We start from the raw sequence: 21,681 nt of genomic DNA, 5'->3' as shown, positions 1-21,681 counted from the left end.
AAAAAAGAAAATGATGCTTCCTATGGTCCATGTTACCTGATGATGAACAGGGATTTTATGAGTTGTATCATATCACATAACTCCAGGTTGCATCAAAGAAAGTTCTTTCTACACACCAAGTTGTGTGAGAGAGTGGGAGGAGCCAGATAGTATTGGGACATCCTGGATGTTGTTTCCATTCTACTCTATATTCTTTTGTTCCTGTCAGCCAGGCTTGTTTAAGTTGCTTCAGAATTTGGAGAAGAAATGACAGCTGGAAAATATATGAAAGAGTTTTTAAACCTACAGATTCTTCTGACTTTAGAATCAGTTGTTATATTACCAAGAACAGATAAATGCAGATGTTGGACCATGTCAAAAATCTTGTCAAGAGAGTGGATTGTTTCACACAGAAACGAGATGTGTCTTCTGATTCTGATGGCACATTTGTTCCAGAGAAATGTGAATTCAGGACATATGCCAACGAAAGCTGTGGACCCAGAAGCATTCATGAATATTGTAAGTTGGGATTTTCCATATTTGGGGGGAAACAAAGTACCTTACATGTTATTGTTTGTCTCTGTGTATTATCTGCATTATTTATTATATTTATATGTGGTGGTGATTTCTGCCAGTAGAGCATAGTTGTAAATTAACATATTGTACTGGAAAGAACACTAAGTTGGGTGTGGGTAAACATGGGTTCCTCTTCAACAATTTCAGTAAATTTAGGCAAATGACTTAATCCCTTTGAGCTTCAAACACAGTTTAACTTTTTCTTGAATTCTTAGGTTCATTCCAGGAGCAGTTAAATCATTGCAGTATCTTGGGTCAAGCTCAGACCCATGATTATTTCCACATTGTCTGTGCTTTCTGTTCTTTTTCTACTTTTTCCAATATTAGAAAGATGTTAGACCTCCTCTCATACTCTCAGGACAGCCACTTCTAGTAACACCCTGTGCCGCCCAATCTATTTAATCCTAGTTTGAGCTGGTAACTCTGTGGATTAGAAATAAAAGGACCCCTATGAATGCTAGAGAGGTCCTCCTATGAGTAAACTTCATGAATGAAGTGAAATTTCTAGGTATCTCAGAGAATACTTTTTGGCTTACTTTCACATTCTTAGTTGAATTTTAACAATGTCCACCATATAGTAATACTTATCCCATAACAGACATTGTGATGAAAGCTGTAGAGATACTGTTTGATTTTATCTCTTTTTTGTTTTTGATCATCTCAATAGGTCAGAAAAAGCTTTTGATTTTATCTTCACTGCCCTATGCCATAGATAGGACCATCCTCATTTTTCCAGTCAAGGAACTGAGATTAAAGAGGTTAAACAACTCAAATCAGGCCACACCCCTGGTAGGTGGTAGAGCTAGAATTTAAATCCAGGCCTGCCAGAACACAAAGCTCATAATTGTGACAACTATGCAATAAACCCTCCCAGGGAAGGAGAGGCTACCTCCAGTTGAGTGAGGTGATTTTGTGTAATGTTCATGCTCCATACATTTATCATAGATTTAACATGCTTTTACACAGATTTAAGACCTTTTTTACAGAAGCCTCCTTGAATGAATTCTAAAACTCTGACAGGCTATAGAAATATTCTGAATCTACATGAATGCTAAATATCAGGTTTCTTTTGACCATTCCAACTATGGACTGTCTTTTGATGGTTTGTCCAGATAGTTAGCAAACTGGTGTAGATCCTTAAGGGCCATCCTTCTGGCCCTGAGAAGTTCCCATACAAATTCCTCTAGGTCATTAAGTGAAGGGGATCTCTTTAGTTGTAGGTAGAGCCAATCTCCCTGGGCCTCACCCACTGGGTGTGGCCAGCACCTACACACTGTTTGGGCTTCAGGAGCCCTAAGACTAAAATCCAGTGAATTGGACTCTGCTATTTAGCAGTCATGCATGGAGAGGCAAAGTAAGATAGAAAATTCTTGTAATCTCTCATATAAATTAAATGAAGTAGAATAAAAAGTGCTTCAGAGTCTGAATGGGTTTGACTCTGAGTACTAATTTATATGGATATAATTTATCCTGTATTTTGGTATACAACTGTCCTCATTCAGGTATTTTTCTAGCTAGTGTTAGTTGAGCACCTATTAGGCCCCGATACTGTGTTATGCACTGAGGTTACAGAGAGATCTAAGCGCCCTGACTTCATGGAGTTTACAATCCAGCAGAGAAGACAGACACTCAATTCCTAATCACTCAAAACTAATCACAAGAGAAGTGAAATCAAAGAAGAAAACATAAAATAGGGGGACTTAGGGAATTTAGGAAAGTTTTTCTGAAGAAAGGTTTCTTAACCTGAATTCTAAAAGATGAATAGGAGTTACTTGAAAGGGAGGGCACAGGTGATTTTGTTATAGTAGTAGCTAATGCTCATTGAGTCCCTACTATGTGTCAGCCAATCTTGTTAGTGTCATATATGCATTATCTTTTTACATTCTTTGCAATAATCCCAAGGACTATAAACCACTGGTATACCTAATTTACAGACGAATAAACTGAGGAATAGGGACAAGTTAACTAAATTTCCTAAGATCACACAGTTAGTTTATGCATTAGTGTGAGAACCAGGATTTAAAAACTCAAGCAGTGGGACCCCAGGACCTTTCTCTTAACTATTATGCCCTTTTGTCTTATATACTACACTGGGCATTTAGCTTTCTCCTCTCTTGTTCCTTTAAAAGCAGCAGCTAATAGAAATAATTCCCCCCTTCTCTAACTACAGTAGGCAGAAACTGAGGATACTGAGGAGATCGCAGCAGCTTTATATTTTACAAAGAGTTTCTATATGTAACAACTGTATTGAGTAGGGGTCCTTAACCAGGAGTCCATATATAGGGAACAGGAAATCTGAAACCCCTGAAAGTACATTGTGTGTCCATGTGTATATCCATTTTTATATTTTCCTCAAATTCACTGAGGGATCCTTAACCTAAAAGTGTTAAGAACTACAGTCAGCCCTCCATATCCGTGAATGCAGAACTCGCCAATACGGAGGACTGACATACTACCCCATTTTATGTAAGGGACTTGACCATCCTCAGATATTGGTATCTATGGGGTGTCTTGGAACCAATTCCTCGCAGATACTGAGGAACGACTGTACCGCTCTTGAGTCTGGTTTTAAAGCTGAAAAGAACCTTAGGGAATACATGGACCAGGGGTTCTCATAAGCTGTCCTGCCCCACTGGCTGCATTGGAATTCCCTGATCCCTAACCCAAAGTGGGCCCAGGAATATTTATGTTGAAGTGTCCCAGATGTTTCTGACACACACCCAGGTTTTGGAATCAGTGTTCTTTTCCAGTGGGTCTCAAATATTAGAGTGCATCAGAATTTTCTAAGGAGCTTGTTAAGACACAAATTGCTGGACCCCAGCCCCAGAGTTCCCAATTCAATAGGTTTGAGTGGAGACTGATCATTTGCTATTGCTACCAAGTGCCCAAGTGATGCTATGCTCTTGGTCTAGAGCCCACACTTTAAGAACTACCCTTCTAGTTCGATCTCCACATTAAAGATAAAGAAAATGAGCACTGGAGAGGGTTTGCTAATTTTTTTTACAATAACATAATTAGCTAGTGAAAAGCAAGGAATTTCTTGTCTAGCTCTTCCAGCGTTAAGGAATCTACTTTTTACCTTATAATCATTGAGAACATAACCATACAGAACTGAACTCAAAAAAAAATTGTGTTTTTTCCATAGAGTGAAATCATCCAACATAAAGGTTATCCCCGTGAGGAGTATGAAGTCCCAACAGAAGATGGGTATATCCTTTCTGTTAACAGGATTCCTCAGGGCCTGGTGCAACTTAAGAAGACAGGTATGGTTCACCCTATGTTACCCCAACATAGCAATCCTTCCTACATTAAACACTTCCTTGTGATGTGAGTGTGTAGAGGGAGTCTTGGCTCTTGGTACAGACTGGGCCCATTGTTCCAGCCAAAAGATGCCTTCAGCTACCTCACAATCCCCATCACCACTGCCCCATCCCCAATTATCTCAAATAAACATAGTGTTTGCTTTTCAAAAAACACCTTCAAGAAAAGTTCATTTCTTGATCCCTTCTAGTACTTAATTCATTCCCCAAACCCCTCCTATATAGATATTCTAGAATATCCACTGATGATCTCTTAAGCAGACGACGCCAACCCTTGCTCATGAAGAATGCAAACTCTGCCATGGCATCTGACCCCCACCCTAGCACACTCTATATTCCCCATCCAGACAGCCCTTTAAATATTTAAGACATTGCCCAGTTTTTCACTAAAGTCTTTTAAAAAATTGGGCACTATGTGTACATTTAAAATTTTTGGTACGTGTTTCCATATAATCCCTTTTTTTTCTGTATGGGATTTTTGGCTATTGTTGGCTTTTAAGAAATTCACCTTCATTACTATTAAAGTGTAATAGTACACTATTGCCCATCCTTCATCTCTGTTTGGCTCTATTCCTTTTAATACTCTAGCTCTATGTTTATAGCAGCAACTACATTATCTGTCATGTGTACAGATAATGTAATTCCTTATCGTGTTCTTTCTGTATGCCAGGTACAATGCTAAGTGCTTTATTTGTGTTAGTCTCATATAAGTTTCACAATAATCCTGAGAAAGTGCCACTCACAGAAGTTAAGTAACTTGCCCAGAGAGTCTTTGCTAGTCCTTGCTAGCATGCTGCAAAATCTACACTCAAATTAAGATTTGTCTGCCAGTGTAGCCCATGCTCTTACCTAGGACCAGAAAATGCTGGGGGAATGTTATTGGGCTTTGGTATAAAGAAGCTGCAGGGTTCTGTTTTATTCCAATTTATATTTGTGCAGCTTTTTGAAAACAAGCTTTTTTTACACCAGCTGAACAGCCATGCCTTATATATGTCCAGCATGCCCTTATCTCAGTGCCTTTGAACTTGCAGTTCTCCTTCTGGACCACTGTTTCATCAGATATCCATGCAGTTTGCCTTGGCCCCTCTTTCAGGCCTTCTCTTTCCCATTCTTCCTTCGACCACCCTATTCAAAATTGTAAGTCCTTGCCAGCTACTGAGACTTAGCCCCTAATCCTGCTTAATTTTCCTTATAGCACCACTGATATGATAGATATTTGCTTGTTTGTTTATTATCTGTCTCTCCCAACCAGAATGTAAACTCAGCAGGCACAGAAAATTTATCAATTTTGTTCAAGGCTATAAAAAGTACCTAAAAGAGTGCCAAGCACATGGCAGGTGCCAATAAATATATGTGGAATGAATGAATGAATTTTATATAAATAAATGTATAGCCTGGAGACACAGAGAGAACTTTTTCACTAAGCTCCACAAATCGGGAGACTGTGGCAGTTCATAAGCTTAGGGGTCACCTGCAGCACCTATTCGTGGATGGAGTTTTGTTTTCCCACGTCCTGTTTATTTAGACTGTTCACTCATTGCCCAGGCGATTGGAGTTCAAGGTATCAGCCTTTAAGGTCCAGTCGGTGCAGAATACTCCCCTCTAGTGTCTGATGTTGTTCCTGCAGCTCCCGTTGGCCTCTTTAAGGAAGAAATCTCCCAGCCATGAAGGAAAAAAAGATTTCTAACCGTCTCTTCAAAAAGAGGGCCAATGTTTTCTTTTTTTGTGACATCTTTGTCTGGTTTTGGTATCAGGGTGATGGTGGCCTCGTAGAATGAGTGTGGGAGTGTTCCTCCCTCTGCTATATTTTGGAAGAGTTTGAGAAGGATGGGTGTTAGCTCTTCTCTAAATGTTTGATAGAAGTGGCCTGTGAAGCCATCTGGTCCTGTGCTTTTGTTTGTTGGAAGATTTTTAATCACACTTGCAATTTCAGTGCTTGTGATTGGTCTGTTCATATTTTCTATTTCTTCCTGGTTCAGTCTTGGAAGGTTGTTCTTTTCTAAGAATTTGTCCATTTCTTCCAGGTTGTCTATTTTAGTGGCATATAGTTGCTTGTAGTAATCTCTCATGACCCTTTGTATTTCTGAAGTGTCAGTTGTTACTTCTCCTTTTTCATTTCTAATTCTGTTGATTTGAGTCTTCTCCCTTTTTTTTCTTGATGAGTCTGGCTAATGGTTTATCAATTTTGTTTATCTTCTCAAAGAAGCAGCTTTTAGTTTTATTGATCTTTGCTATCATTTCCTTCATTTCCTTTTCATTTATTTCTGATCTGATTTTTATGATTTCTTTTCTTCTGCTAACTTTGGTTTTTTTTTTTTTTTTTTGCTCTTCTTTCTCTAATTGCTTTAGGTATAAGGTTAGGTTGTTTATTTGAGATTTTTCTTGTTTCTTGAGGTAGGATTGTATTGCTATAAACTTCCCTCTTAGAACTGCTTTTGCTACATTCCATAGGTTTTGGGTCGTCGTGTTTCCATTGTCATCTGTTTCTAGGTATTTTTTGATTTCCTCTTTGATTTCTTCAGTGATCTCTTGGTTATTTAGTAGCATATTTTTTAGCCTCCATGTGTTTGTATTTTTTACAGTTTTTTTCCTGTAATTGATATCTAGTCTCATAGCATTGTGGTTGGAAAAGATGCTTGATACAATTTCAATTTTCTTAAATTAACCAAGGCTTGATTTGTGACCCAAGATATGATCTATCCTGGAGAATGTTCCATGAGCACTTAAGAAGAAAGTGTATTCTGTCGTTTTGGGATGGAATGTACTGTAAATATCAATTAAGTCCATCTTGTTTAATGTGTCATTTAAAGCTTGTGTTTCCTTATTTATTTTCATTTTGGATGATCTGTCCATTGGTGAAAGTGAGGTGTTAAAGTCTCCTACTATGATTGTGTTACTGTCGATTCCCCTTTTATGGCTGTTAGTATTTGCCTTATGTATTGAGGTGCTCCTATGTTGGTGCATAAGTATTTACAATTGCTACATCTTCTTCTTGGATTGATCCCTTGATCATTATGTAGTGTCCTTCTTTGTCTCTTGTAATAGTCTTTATTTTAAAGTCTATTTCATCTGATATGGGAATTGCTACTCCAGCTTTCTACATGCCAATATCACTGACGAACATAGATGCAAAAATCCTTAGCAAAATACTAGCAAACAGAATCCAACAGCACATTAAAAGGATCATACATCATGATCAAGTGGAGTTTATCCCAGGAATTCAAGGATTCTTCAATATATGCAAATCAATCAATGTGATACACCATATTAACAAAGTGAAGGATAAAAACATATGATCATTTCAATAAATGCAGAAAAAGCTTTTGACAAAATTCAATACCCATTTATGATAAAAACTCTCCAGAAAGTAGGCATAGAGGGAACTTACCTCAACATAATAAAGGCCATATCTGACAAACCCACAGCCAACATCGTTCTCAGTGGTGAAAAACTGAAACCCTTTCCACTAAGATCAGGAACAAGACATGGCTGCCCACTCTCACCACTATTATTCAACATAGTTTTGTAAGTTTTAGCCACAGCAATCAGAGAATAAAAGAAATAAAGGGAATCCAAATCAGAAAAGAAGAAGTAAAGCTGTCACTGTTTGCAGATGACATGATACTATACATAGAGAATCCTAAAGACTCTACCAGAAAACTACTAGACCTAATCAATGAATTTGGTAAAGTAGCAGGATACAAAATTAATGCAGAGAAATCTCTTTCATTCCTATACACTAATGATGAAAAATCTGAAAGAGAAATTAAGTAAACACTCCCATTTACCATTGCAACAAAAAGAATAAAATACCTACGAATAAACCTACCTAAGGAGACAAAAGACCTGTATACAGAAAACTATAAGACGCTGATGAAAGAAATTAAAGAAGATACAAACAGATGGAGAGATATACCATGTTCTTGGATTGGAAGAATCAACATTGTGAAAATGACTATACTACCCAAAGCAATCTACAGGTTCAACTCAATCCTTATCAAACTACCAAGGGCATTTTTCACAGAACTAGAACAAAAAATTTCACAATTTGTATGGAAACACAAAAGACGCTGAATAGCCAAAGCAACCGAGAAAGAAAAACAGAGCTGGAGGAATCAGGCTCCCTGACTTCAGACCATACTGCGAAGCTACAGTAATCAAGACAGTATGGTACTGGTACAAAAACTGAAATACAGATCAGTGGATCAGGATAGAAAGCCCAGAGAAAAACCTACGTACATATGGTCACCTTATCTTTGATAAAGGAGGCCAGAATATACAATGGAGAAAAGTCAGCCACTTCAGTAAGTGGTGCTGGAAAAACTGGACAGCTACATGTAAAAGAATGAAATGAGAACACTCCCTAACACCATACACAAAAATAAACTCAAAATGGATTAAAGACCTAAATGTAAGGCCAGACACTATCAAACTCTTAGAGGAAAACATAGGCAGAACACTCTATGACATAAATCACAGCAAGATCCTTTTTGACCCACCTCCTAGAGAAATGGAAATAAAAACAAAAATAAACAAATGGGACCTAATGAAACTTAAAAGCTTTTGCACAGCAAAGGAAACCATAAACAAGACGAAAAGACAACCCCCAGAATGGGAGAAAATATTTGCAAACGAAGCAACTGACAAAGGATTAATCTCCAAAATATACAAGCAGCTCATGCAGCTCCATATCAAAAAACAAACAACCCAATCCAAAACTGGGAAGAAGACCTAAATAGACATTTCTCCAAAGAAGACATATGGATGGCCAACAAATACATGAAAAGATGCTCAACATCACTAATCATTAGAGAAATGCAAATCAAAACTACAAAGAGGCATCACCTCACACAGGTCAGAATGGCCATCATCAAAAAGTCTACAAACAATAAATGCTGGAGAGGGTGTGGAGAAAAGGGAACCCTCTTGCACTGTTGATGGGAATGTAAATTGATACAGCCACTATGGAGAACAGTATGGAGGTTTTTTTTTTTTTTTTTTTAATTAATTAATTAATTAATTTTTGGCTGTGCTGGGTCTTCATTTCTGTGCGAGGGCTTTCTCCAGTTGCGGCAAACGGGGGCCACTCTTCATCGCGGTGCACAGGCCTCTCACTGTCACGGCCTCTCCCATTGTGGAGCACAGGCTCCAGACACGCAGGCTCAGTAGTTGTGGCTCACAGGCTTAGTTGCTCCGCGGCATGTGGGATCTTCCCAGACCAGAGCTCGAACCTGTGTCCCCTGCATTGGCAGGCGGATTCTTAACCACTGCCCCACCAGGGAAGCCCTGGAGTTTTCTTAAAAAACTAAAAATAGAACTACCATACGACCCAGCAATCCCACTGCTGGGCATATACCCTGAGAAAACCATAATTCAAAAAGAGCCATGTACCACAGTGTTCATTGCAGCACTATTTACAATAGCCAGGACATGCAAGCAACTTAAGTGTCCATCAACAGATGAATGGATAGAGAAGATGCGGCACATACATACAATGGAATATTACTCAGCCATAAAAAGAAATGAACTTGAGTTATATGTAGTGAGGTGGATGGACCTAGAGACTGTCATACAGAGTGAAGTAAGTCAGAAAGAGAAAAACAAATACCGTATGCTAACACATATATATGGAACGAAAAAAAAATGGTTCTGAAGAACCTAGGTGCAGGACAAGAACAAAGACACAGATGTAGAGAATGGACTTGAGGACACGGGGAGGGGCAAGGGTAAGCTGGGACGAAGTGAGAGAGTGGCATTGACATATATACACTACCAAATGTAAAATAGATAGCTAGTGGGAAGCAGCCACTTAGCACAGGGAGATCAGCTCGGTGCTCTGTGACCACCTAGAAGGGTGGGATAGGGAGGGTGGGAGGGAGATGCAAGAGGGAGGGGATATGGGGATATATGTATACGTATAGCTAATTCACTCTGTTATACAACAGGAACTAACACAACATTGTAAAGCAATTTTACTCCAGTAAAGATGTTAAAAAAAAAAGAGGGCCAGTGAAATTCATCCTGAAAACAACTGAAAGATGTCTATAAGCTTGTGACAAAAGACTTTTTAGGTACTTCCCTGGTGGCGCAGTGGTTAAGAATCCGCCTGCCAATGCAGGGGACATGGGTTTGAGCCCTGGTCCTGGAAGATCCCACATGCCGCGGAGGAACTAAGCCCATGCGCCACAACTACTGAGCCTGAGCTCTAGAGCCTGCGAGCCACAGCTACTGAGCCTGCGAGCCACAACTACTGAAGCCCTCACGCCTAGAGCCCGTGCTCTGCAACAAGGGAAGCCACCGCAGTTTGAAGCCTGCACACCGCAATGAAGAGTAGCCCCCACTCGCCACAACTAGAGAAAGCCCGTGTCTGGCAACGAAGACTCAACACAGCCAAAAACAAAATAAATAAAATAAATAAATTTTTTTTAAAAAAGACTTTTTAAACTTTTATTTTATCAGGTTGGCTTGTGGGTCCTTTTCACATGAGGGCCCGTAATCATCAAACCATTACATATATATGTGTGTATATATATATATGTGTGTATATATATATATATATACACACACACACATATATATATACACACATATATATATACATATATATACATATATATGTATACACACATGTGTATGTATATATATGGTAATATTAATATATATACACATATATATGTGTATATGTGGTAATATATATACACACACATATATATACACATATATGTGTATATATGGCAATATTAATAATTATATATAATATATGTTTATTTATTATTAATATAGCAAATATATAATATATTAAATATATTTGTGTATATATGTATTTTTATAAGTGTGTATATATGTGTGTATATTAACAGTATGTCAATAATTATATATACTCTATAATACTATATAATAGTATATATTAATTTTATATTGTATATTAATTTTATGTTAATAGAAATGTTATATAGTATACATTATTTATATTTTAACATTAATATATACACATATATTCATGTATAATTCTATAATATATAAATAATATATTAATATATAATAACAATTTCTTTTTACTAATATATAGTAGCTATGATTATTATATATAATTATCTTAATCATTATACTATACTACCTCCTGGGGCACTTCCAATTTTCTCTGATCCAAGACAAGTCTAGTAATAATAATAACTACACAAAAGCAACAATAGAGGCCAAACTTTATTGATTCTTTCTCTGTGCCAGGCATTGTGCCATCTGCTTCTTTTTTTTTTGAATTTTATTATTTTTTATACAGCAGGTTCTTATTACTTATCTATCTTATACGTGTTAGTGTATATACGTCAATCCTAATCTCCCAATTCATCCCACCACCACCACCACCACCACTCCCAACCCCGCTTTCCCCCTTGGTGTCCATACGTTGTGCCATCTGCTTCTTGTGTACTATTTTATTTAATCATAACAAAAATACTATTTTTTTCACGAGGCAATCAAGGCACAGAAAGGTTAAGTAACTGGCCAAGATAATCAAGCTAGCAAGCAGCTGAATCAAGATTTGAACACAGGTTTGTCTAACTTGAAATCTTTCGCACATTAAGGGATAACGAGAAAGGTGCAGAATATTTCACGCTGTTGAAATTCACTTCTTTGTAGGTCCCAGGCCTGTGGTGTTACTGCAGCATGGCCTGCTTGGAGATGCTAGCAACTGGATTTCCAACCTGCCCAACAACAGCCTGGGCTTCATTCTGGCAGATGCAGGTTTTGATGTGTGGCTGGGGAACAGCAGGGGAAACACCTGGTCTCAGAAACACAAGACCCTCTCCATAGACCAAGATGAGTTCTGGGCTTTCAGGTATATGAAAATCTTGAGAGTGGAGGTGGACACGGATGGCTTTGGGAGAACTGGGTAAAGAATTATGGCTTCTGGTATGTAGATAATTTACTTTGGTTGGCTCATCAATATCCCAACATAATATCTCCCAATTGGCTTAACTGACTAGTGATTCTTTGGATTATGTAAATTGTGTTCCCCAAGTAGAAGGTTAGTCTGGTGAATGGGATGAGAATGGTGGTTGGTGTTAGGTGATTGAGACCGGAATGGGAGAAGTGTAGGTTTCCCTCCTTTCAGATGAATATCCTGGGACTAACTCTTCCCTGAGTGATGACAAGGACTAGTACCCCCAGAAGAAGATGAGGCCAGGCAGTATTAAAAATATACGGGAACTAATAAGCCTTAGGGACCATCAATTTGTTAACACATCTCTCACACTCTTACAAAAGTTTTTTAGTGTTTTTATTTAAATTACCTATTGATATTCAACTTTCTCTTTATCCATTTCACCAGATAAAGGCCCCTGCAGCATCTTTAATACTTTTCATATAAAGAATCTGAATGGCCCTGTGCTGTTCTGCTAATAGAATAAGAGGACACCTCCACCAGCAGGTGGAGCTTGTGCTAACTAAATGTTCATTAAGATGGTTATGTCTCTATGAGAATATCTAGAGAAAACAGCAGTTTGCTAACAGCCTGTGACCCCAGAGGCACCCATGCATCACAGGTTTGAAACAAGTCCATTCTGAGTGTTGTAAGGGGCACAGTAACAAGCTGATGGGGTCAACAATTCAAGGCATTGTTTGTAAACCATGGGGGCTGCTTTTGTTTGTTCTGATTATAATTTTTCATATAACTTTGTCTTTTCCCCTTGTAGCTATGATGAGATGGCTAGGTTTGACCTTCCTGCAGTCATAAACTTTATTTTGCAGAAAACGGGCCAGGAAAAGATCTATTATATCGGCTATTCACAGGGTACCACCATGGGTAGGTTCCAAAAAAATCGGGTTTGTATACTCAGAAGAAATGTGAGCAAATGGCACACAGCCAGGCCTGGGATCAGGCATCGCACACGTCTCTCTGATCTGGCCTTATCCGCTTCAGGGCCACGGGATTCTAGTTTCTCTCTGCCCACCCTTCTCCTCCACAACCTGCAAATACCAGCTTAAACAGAGAGTATACAGGCTCTTTTGAAATAGACCCATAGTATTTCAAATATAGTGGCCATGCCCTGGCTGTATATGGTAGCCGTTTCCTCCCAAAGGCTCCAAAGAGATTGTCCCTTTGTAATTGGGAGAATTAGTCTCTACTTTACAGGTATAGAAACCTACACCTAGACTTAACCAGTGTCCCGTACCTAGTCTATGGCAGAAATAAGAGTTGGACTCCAGTTCACTAGACAACTTGTCTACTAGATTATGTTCCAATTTGGGTTCCGGAAAAGTGCGAGATCCAGGAAAACAAGCAAAACTCTGCTATCTCAACACCCATTATGTTACAGAACATGCTTCTTATCAATAAACAAGACAATTTCTTTAACTCTCGATTTCTCTCACTGTAAAGATTTATTAAAAATACCCCCAAGAATCTGAGAATTAAACAAGAACCATGAAAGTCTCCTGCAAAGTGTCTAACATATAGTTACCTCTCAAAGTCCATGTTATTGGACTCAATAATTTAATTTAATAATTCACTGAGAACCTAGTACTGGGCAACAAGTATCTAAATGTCAGAGGGAACACAGAGCAGTTGTCGCTGCTGTTGTTTTTCCCTGTCAAGGAGCTTATAATTTCACAAGAGAGTTAAAACACAGTCACGTGTAATTGCTGAAATATCTTGATAAAAGTAAAATAAGCACTTTATTAGTTCTAGGATATTCAATATCCATGCTGACATATTTCTCTATTGCAGGCTTTATTGCATTTTCCACCATGCCAGAGCTGGCTCAGAAAATAAGGATGTATTTTGCTTTAGCACCCATAGCTACTGTTAAACATGCAAAAAGCCCTGGGACCAAATTTTTGTTGCTGCCAGATGTGATGATCAAGGTGTGTGACTCCTCAGAAAATTCCTTGTCTAGGCACAAGAGTTTTCCAGCCCATTTGCTAAGACATACACTTTTACGTTACAGACACTTCTTTTGACTGTAATGTAATGACTATTCCATTTCATATTTTTACAGGGATTGTTTGGTAAAAAAGAATTTCTCTACCAGACCAGATTTCTCAGACAGTTTGTTATTTACCTTTGTGGCCAGGTGATTATTGATCAGATTTGTAGCAACATCATGTTACTCCTGGGAGGATTTAACACGAACAACATGAACATGGTAAGTGGGAGCCTAGTAAATTCTCAGTGTCCCAAAGCAAAGTGAGGAGTTATTAGTCTCACTCCTTGAGGGTGAGCTAATGCCAGGGAAGACTTAGAGAAACTATACTCCAAGAAACTCCGTTTTCTTCAAATCGTAATAATATGCGGAAAACGCTTCAACATGGTGTGAGTCAAGGTTAACACAAGGGCGTGACTACACATTAACTTCATAGATTAAAGATCGAAGAGGTCTGAAAGCAGCTTTACTACAGTGAATCAACAGATGCAAAAAAAAATATGATTAGAACCCAGAAGTCAAAAGAGAAAACTGCCATGCGCCACCTACTTCTTCTTTCTACTAGGGTGCTTCCGGTTTGTAGCTTAAGTCCTGTGATAGGCTGTCTGGGAGTTTCGGTTTGGCTAAGGCATAGCTACGACTTGGTAAGTGTGACAGTGGGTTCCCCAGGAAGCATACTGTGAGATGGAGATTCGTGTGCAGAATGATTTGGGGTTAGGCCCTTGGGATAACATCTAGAGAAGGGAAGGAAACAGGATTTGGTGGATAAAAAAAAGTCCAGCTGTGATGCAGTCCCAGTGGGAAACTCAGTTGATCCTCTAGGGATCTGTGAAAATGGGATGACCCTTCAGAATTGTCCCAAGTTAGCATCAGAGGTCTGGGTCTTTATACCCCCATATCAACTAGTCATTTAATGCAGACGACACCAGTAATCGGGAGACATTGGGCAGGGCAGCTCTCTGCATAGGGAAGAATACCCCAAGGACACCAGACAGCGAGCGGGCTATCTGCCAACAACTGGAAGAGCATGTTTTTAATTCCTGAGGATTGTTTTCCTTTTTTAATTAATGATACGATTAATAGCTACCTTTTGATAAGCATTTTATTATATGCCAGGCTGTTAGTCCCTGTAACAACCCTATGACACAGGTATTATCAATATTCCCACTTTATAGATTAGACTTAGTGGATTAAGTAATGTTCCCAATTTCACCTAAAAATTGTATAGCAGAGGTGAGATTTGAATACAGGCCCAGTTCCTGAGCCTTCATCTTTAATTACTCTAGGAAAGTTTTTTAAAAGATGAAGTCAAGATGTCTAATGAGAAGCTTTTCTCTGATGAAGAATATAGGATACGTTTAGTGGCATTTTTTTACTTATGTGCATGTGTATATTCCTGTTTCATAGATAACTGCTGATACTTTAATGATGTTCTCATTTCTTAGTCTGATAGCCTGGAGATTTGGTCTTGACAAGGTGCACATCTTGTGAGTTTTTCCACGTCCCACTAACTACTCATGCTTTATTACAGAGCCGAGCAAATGTATATGTCGCTCACACACCTGCTGGAACATCTGTGCAAAACATCCTGCACTGGAGCCAGGTAAGGATGCTGAATTTGTAGTCTTTGTTAAGGGTCTTTGTGCAGTTTGTCTGGAATAGTTAAAGGATGTCCTTTGGACAGCCCAGGGGTTATTTCACATTTATTCCAAGGTGACTCGTGATTCTATCAACGCTTTTTCAACTGTGAGCTTGATCTAGAACACTGAAACTTTTCAGGATATGGGAGAAAAGGATTGGCCCTAGGACATCTTTAGTGGACCTTAAAAGTGTGAATTCAGATGGTTCAAGTGAGACCTTTCTCAGTCTCTAGCCATCTCAAAGATGAGGCTGGAGATCACGTTTCCGCATTCTCCTTTCGGCTCTTCCAGCAAGACAGTGTGGTCAAGTAGTCATAAAAATGCGAATGTGGACCTAATTACCCAAGGAGATTTTCACAGGAGTCCTTTGTGCCGCAGACTTCACCTGAGGTCACAGGAGGGAATGTCCCGATTACCAGTCACAGGAACTGTCTCTAGGCGCTGTGTGGTGGGTTCCTTCAGAATTAGTTCAAGGACAATGTGACTGCTAATTATTCTTTCACATGTGATGAAACACTGAACCTAATATTGCTTATTATAGATGATACTATAGAGTGACCCCAATTGGCTCTGGAAATAAGAATGTACATAGGACAGAGAGCTAAGCATCACTAACCTTAGATTCTTACCTACTAAAAATACAACTTTGTTAAAAAAAAGTGGGAGACTTTTAACTCGAGCAAAAAGTTTTAATAGTGATGATGACACCTATGAATCATAAATATTGGTCCTATCTGTTTTTCTAACAACTTAGAACCTAGTCAAATTTTTCTTCAAATGTCATTGTTATGTTTTAGTATGTGTGTGAGAGAGAGAGAAAGAGACAGAGAGAGAGAGAGAGAGAGAGATTTTATAATCAAAACCAAAGAAGAATTCTACACTGGATTAAATGTCGGTCATCTTCTCCCAGAATCACCACGTTGCACAACTCTAGGGGTTGCTCTCCCATTGTAGCCTACAGAGTTGTGCAGGATATCCCCCTACATAGACTACAATGGGGATACACTTTTTAGAGTTGTATAATATGGTGGTCAAGTATTTCTATAGCACATTTTTCTCCCTGAAAGGACCTTATTCTTGCCTTTACACTCTCCCGAAGATTATCCTAGAGTTGAACCGTAGAGCAGCCTCAGCCTTTGTTCTCTGCTTCCCTCACAATTGCAGACTTGGTAGCACATTTTCCCCCCTCCTCCCACCATTATCCCATGACACATTTGAATGCCATGTAAATTTTTGTTTCCTTTTAGGCAGTGAATTCTGGGGAACTTCGGGCATTTGACTGGGGCAGTGAGACCCAGAATCTGGAAAAAGGAAATCAGGTAACAAAAGCAAATACCATCTGCTGAAAATATACCCTTTTGAAATGTGTGAGAGGAAAGTTATACTGGTAGTTTATTCTAGAAATGGGAGTAAAATACAAGAATTCAAGTAGAATGGAATACTACTCAGGCATAAAAAAGAATGAAATAATGCCATTTGCAGCAACATGGATGGACACAGAGATTATCATACTAAGTGAAGTACGTCAGAAAGAGAAAGGCAAACACCATATGATATCACTTATATGTGGACTCTAAAATATGACACAGATGAACTTATCTATGAAACAGACTCACAGACATAGAGAACAGACTTGTGGTTGCCAAGGTGGGAGGGGGGTGGGGGGAGGGATAGATTGGGAGTTTGAGATTAGCAGATACAAACTATTATATATAGCATGGATAAACAACAATGTGTCCTACTATACAGCACAGGGAATACAATGGAAAAGAATATGAAAAAGAAAGAATTCAAGTAAAAATAATTAGTTCTGGTTTAACTTCATCTGAAAATGGAAAAGTTCAAAGCTTAGCCAAGAGACTTTTTTTTTTTTTTTGGCTGTGTTGGGTCTTCGTTGCTCCTCGAGGGCTTTCTCTAGTTGAGATGAGCAGGGGCTACTCTTTGTTGTGGTGCATGGGCTTCTCACTGTGGTGGCTTCTCTTGTTGCAGAGCACGGGCTCTAGGTGAGCAGGCTCAGTAGTTGTGGTGGGCAGGCTCAGTAGTTGTGGCGCACGGGCTCAGTAGTTGTGGCACGTGGGCTCAGTAGTTGTGGCTCGCAGGCTCTAGAGCACAGGCTCAGTAGTTATGGTGCACGGGCTTAGTTGCTCCGCGGCATGTGGGATCTTCCCAGACCAGGGCTTGAACCTGTGTCCCCTGCATTAGCAGGCGGATTCCCAACAACTGAGACGCCAGGGAAGCCCAGCCAAGAGACTTTCAAGGGTTAAAGAGAACCACTTTTATAATGCAGTAGGAGAACTTTTTTGATGAGGCTGCCTCCATAAACAAGGCACGGGGCTTCTTAGGAGCAAGATGGGTAGACTTAGTGAAGGGAAGGGTGTAGTCTGTGGTGGCTGCTAGAGGATCTTTCAAGATTAAAAACAACAACAACAACAGAAGAAAACCACAAATGAGGATGGCAGGGGTGAGGTTGGTTCATGGTACAGTAAAAAGAGTATTAATGACAAGTGAGAATTACTGTATTAGTTTTGCCTCTGCACTACAGATTTGTGTGATCATGGCTAGGCTGCTTTGATTCTTCAGGCCTCAATCTCTTTCTCTTTAAAATAAAAATTATTGGACTAGATAACATGTAAGAGTTCTCCCTGGTCACACTTTTAATGAATCTGTAATTTGCAAGTGAAAAATATAAAAAAATATTACCCAAGAAAATCTGTGTGTGTAATCAATGTTATGGAATAAAATTTAAAATAAAAGTTATGGAGAATTAGAAATGAGTATTAAACTTTCCTAAGCATAAAACCTTCACTGAAGATTATTGGTTAGCTTGTGTGAGAATGTAAGCAAATATTGACCACACACATAAAGCTGGAGGGAGCAGAATACACACGCAGGCTAATCTTTGAGAGTCTCATATCACACTTAACATCTACTTCTGTAGATATACTTCTGTATATCTAGATATAAAAGTCTCTGAAATTGGACAGACCACTGTCATGCCTCTGAATAGCAAACTCTCAATCACAGGTACCAGCTACATTTTTAAGATCCTTCTTCATTGTTTCCTAAAATATATCTTTAGAGAAAGCATCCCAGTTCCAAGATAAGATTTAATTTATCAACATTTAAGGTCATGAGTTAGAGAGAATGTGACTTGTGCAGAGCAAGTGCCAGAAAATGGTCATGGAAAGAAAGAGAAAACACACATGCAAAAAGGTGTCATAGACTCACAGAGCCTTAGAGCCAGACCTGACTTTCAGTTCAGTCTTTTCACCTGTTAGATGAGAAAAACATATTACAGGCTCCATAGAATATTCCAACCTTTCATATCTAAGTTACTCTATAAAAGAAAGGTCTGACCACCAAACTCCAGTATATGTGTGTGGAGGGGAGTTTCTCCACATGAACAAACAATTCTCCAACACCAGGTGGGTGACTTAGAGTTTAACTCAATTCTGAAACTGTCTACCCAGGGATAACATCAGATTCCACAGGTTGAGGGCTCGGTCCCGCAAGACTATCCTCCAGTTCGGATGCCAGTCGCAAGCCCAGGTTGTCACCTGTGTGTCTGACCTGCTGGCTATAATTCAGAGGTTCCCATGACCCCCTTCTCAGGCTGAGGTTTGATTAATTTGCTAGATTGGCTCATAGAACTCAGAGAAACACTTTACTTACTAGATTATTGGTTTATTATAAAAGGATATAACTCAGGAACAGCCAGATAGAAGAGATGCACTGAGCAAAGGAAGGGGAGCAGAGCTTCCATGTCTTCTCCATGGGGCCACTCTCCCCACATTTTCAAGTGTTCACCAACCTGGAGGCTCTGAACCCTTTCCTTTTGGGGTTTTGTGGAGGCTTCCTTACAGAGGTCCAATTGATTAAATCATTGGCCACTGGCAATTGAACTCAATCTCCAGCCCATCTCCCCTCTCCAGAGGTCATGAATGGGACTGAAATTTCCAACTCTCTAATCACTTGCTTGGCTCCACTTCTGGAGCTCAGCCCCCATCCTGTTCAAAAAATCACCTCATTAATGTCACAAAACACACCTTTATGGTTCCTGTCACTTACAAAACTCCGAGGGTTATTAGGAGCTCTGTACCACAAATGTGGATGAAAACCACATACATATGTCTTATTATAACTCACAGTATCAGATGCTATAACTTCAAATTCTTAAAAGCCACAAAGAGAAACAAGGACGGCCGGGATTGGAACCCCGGCTCCCGGGTGGATTTTCTGAGTGAGAAGTGGACCTTGACATGTCTGTTGAAAGTTCTGAGTGCTGGTTAACCTCAAGAGCTCTCAGTCAGCCAGCTTGATCTAGCAGATCTGTTTGAATAGGGAAGTTCTCAAGAATTAGGAATCCTAGATAACCTTCTTTGGGTGATGTGGGACTGCACCCGGAATCTAATTTTTATCTCCTCTTGGTCCAACTCCCTGAGTTCCAGTGCCATTGACTTCCCCATGTTTCTGGAGACACAGTCAAGCTGGGCGTGCCCCAAGGGCTTTCTGGTAGGACAGAAAACCCCTGTGAACACCCAAGTCCTTTTCAGTAGGTTCCATCCTCTTGCCTTTCTCTGTAGAGTATCTCCAAATCTGGCCTCATGAAACTTTGTGAAATTATCTTTGAAAAAGATAGGAGCGTTAACTTTTAAAAGGCACTTTGTGTGTTAAATATTTATTAATAGGAAGGAAAAGAATTGAACATGTAATGCCTAAAGTGCTAGGCAATTGAGATGTTTTCTCATTTAATCTAGTAAATTATTTCAGATATCATCATCCCCATTTCGCAGATGAAGAAACTGAGGTTCAGTGAGGCTAAGTCATTTTTTTACCTTCAAGTAGGGGCTGGAGCAGAAATTCTTAATGCAGTTCTATATGGCTTTAGTGCCCATGCACCTTTCATTACAACACAAGGCATATTTACTGTGTTTATTAGAAAAGTAAATTATGATTCTGGAAGTCCAAATGTTACCTACAGTTAAAAACTATTCCTTTTCTCTAGCCAGCTCCTGTAAGGTACAAAGTTAGAGACATGACGGTCCCTACAGCAATGTGGACTGGGGGTCAGGACTGGCTTTCAAATCCAGAAGACGTGAGAATACTGCTCTCCGAGGTGACCAACATCATCTACCATAAGAACATTCCTGAATGGGCTCACGTGGATTTCATTTGGGGTCTGGATGCTCCTCACCGTATGTACAATGAAATAATACATCTGATGAAGCAGGAAGAGACCAGCATTTCCTAGGGAACTGTCAGTGTCAGCTTGTGAAGCATCTGATAATGACAAGTCTTAGGAAAACTCTCATGAAAGATGGGGCCGGGGTACATGAATGGAGGACTTTAAAGATTTCCAGCACTGGAAACCTACCATGTTAGTAGAAGGGAAGTGGAGAAGGGAAGGCAGAAATACAGTATACATTCCTTCAGATTTTCTGCATTTGGCACTAAAACTGGCATTTAATTTTTTCAATTAATTAAATTACTCATTGGATGAACATACTTTTCATGTGCTATTATGTGTTCTGCCATCTTGAAGGGTAGGTTTCACCTGACAGCTAGAAATTATCTAGACATTCTTTATGTCATTCAGGTAAATTTCCTTAAAACATTTATTTTTTTGTCTACGAGCCATATTTTTGGAAAAATAAAGTAAAAAGACAAATTGGGGTCAGCGGTCTTAAATCTCTGGATTGTTGTTGAATTTGACAAAATAAGCTAGACGTTTTCACCTTATTGCTACAGAGACATAACACTACCTCAGGAAGCCAAGCTGCTTTAACCAAAAAAGAAAAAGACGGGACTTCCCTGGCAGTCCAGTGGTTAAGACTTTGCCTTCCAATGCCGCGGGTGCGGGTTCACTCCCTGGCCGGGGAGCTAAGATCCCACATGCCTCGTGGCCAAAAAACCGAAACATAAATCAGAAGCAGTATTGTAACAAATTGAATAAAGACTTTAAAAATGGTCCACATCAAAACAAAATTTTTTTTTAAAAAAAGAAAAAGAAAAATCAATGTACAAGTAGAGATGAAAAGGCCAAGTTTTGTAGTTGAGTGTCAGAGAAGACAATTTTGTAGGGTATTTTGAGTTTTCTAATAAATGCATTATGCATTGCGTAAAGCATGCACGTGTATTTCAGTACCTAGGTTCTAGTCCAAGCTTGTTTGAGAGTTTACAGCCTGCGGCTAGGAGACCTTCTGGTTTCCAATGTCTGGCCCAGGTTTCTGCCTTCAAAAATTA

General features: G+C 39.3%; 1 protein-coding gene across 1 annotated transcript; it reads left to right on the top strand.

The window, feature by feature from the left end:
• Nucleotides 1-351: 351 nt before the first annotated feature.
• On the top strand, nucleotides 352-20,689 carry LIPM (lipase family member M). The gene is made up of 9 exons (XM_061195481.1): nucleotides 352-498; nucleotides 3,701-3,818; nucleotides 11,514-11,712; nucleotides 12,569-12,678; nucleotides 13,603-13,739; nucleotides 13,874-14,020; nucleotides 15,330-15,401; nucleotides 16,686-16,757; nucleotides 20,444-20,689. The coding sequence occupies exons 1-9, from the start codon at nucleotides 352-354 to the stop codon at nucleotides 20,687-20,689; spliced, it is 1,248 nt and encodes a 415-aa protein (XP_061051464.1).
• Nucleotides 20,690-21,681: the final 992 nt, after the last annotated feature.

Source organism: Eubalaena glacialis, chromosome 1, assembly GCF_028564815.1.
Source record: "Eubalaena glacialis isolate mEubGla1 chromosome 1, mEubGla1.1.hap2.+ XY, whole genome shotgun sequence".
NCBI lineage: Eukaryota > Metazoa > Chordata > Mammalia > Artiodactyla > Balaenidae > Eubalaena > Eubalaena glacialis.
The sequence above is the reverse complement of the archived record's forward strand: the minus strand, read 5'-3'. Positions and strand labels throughout refer to the sequence as shown.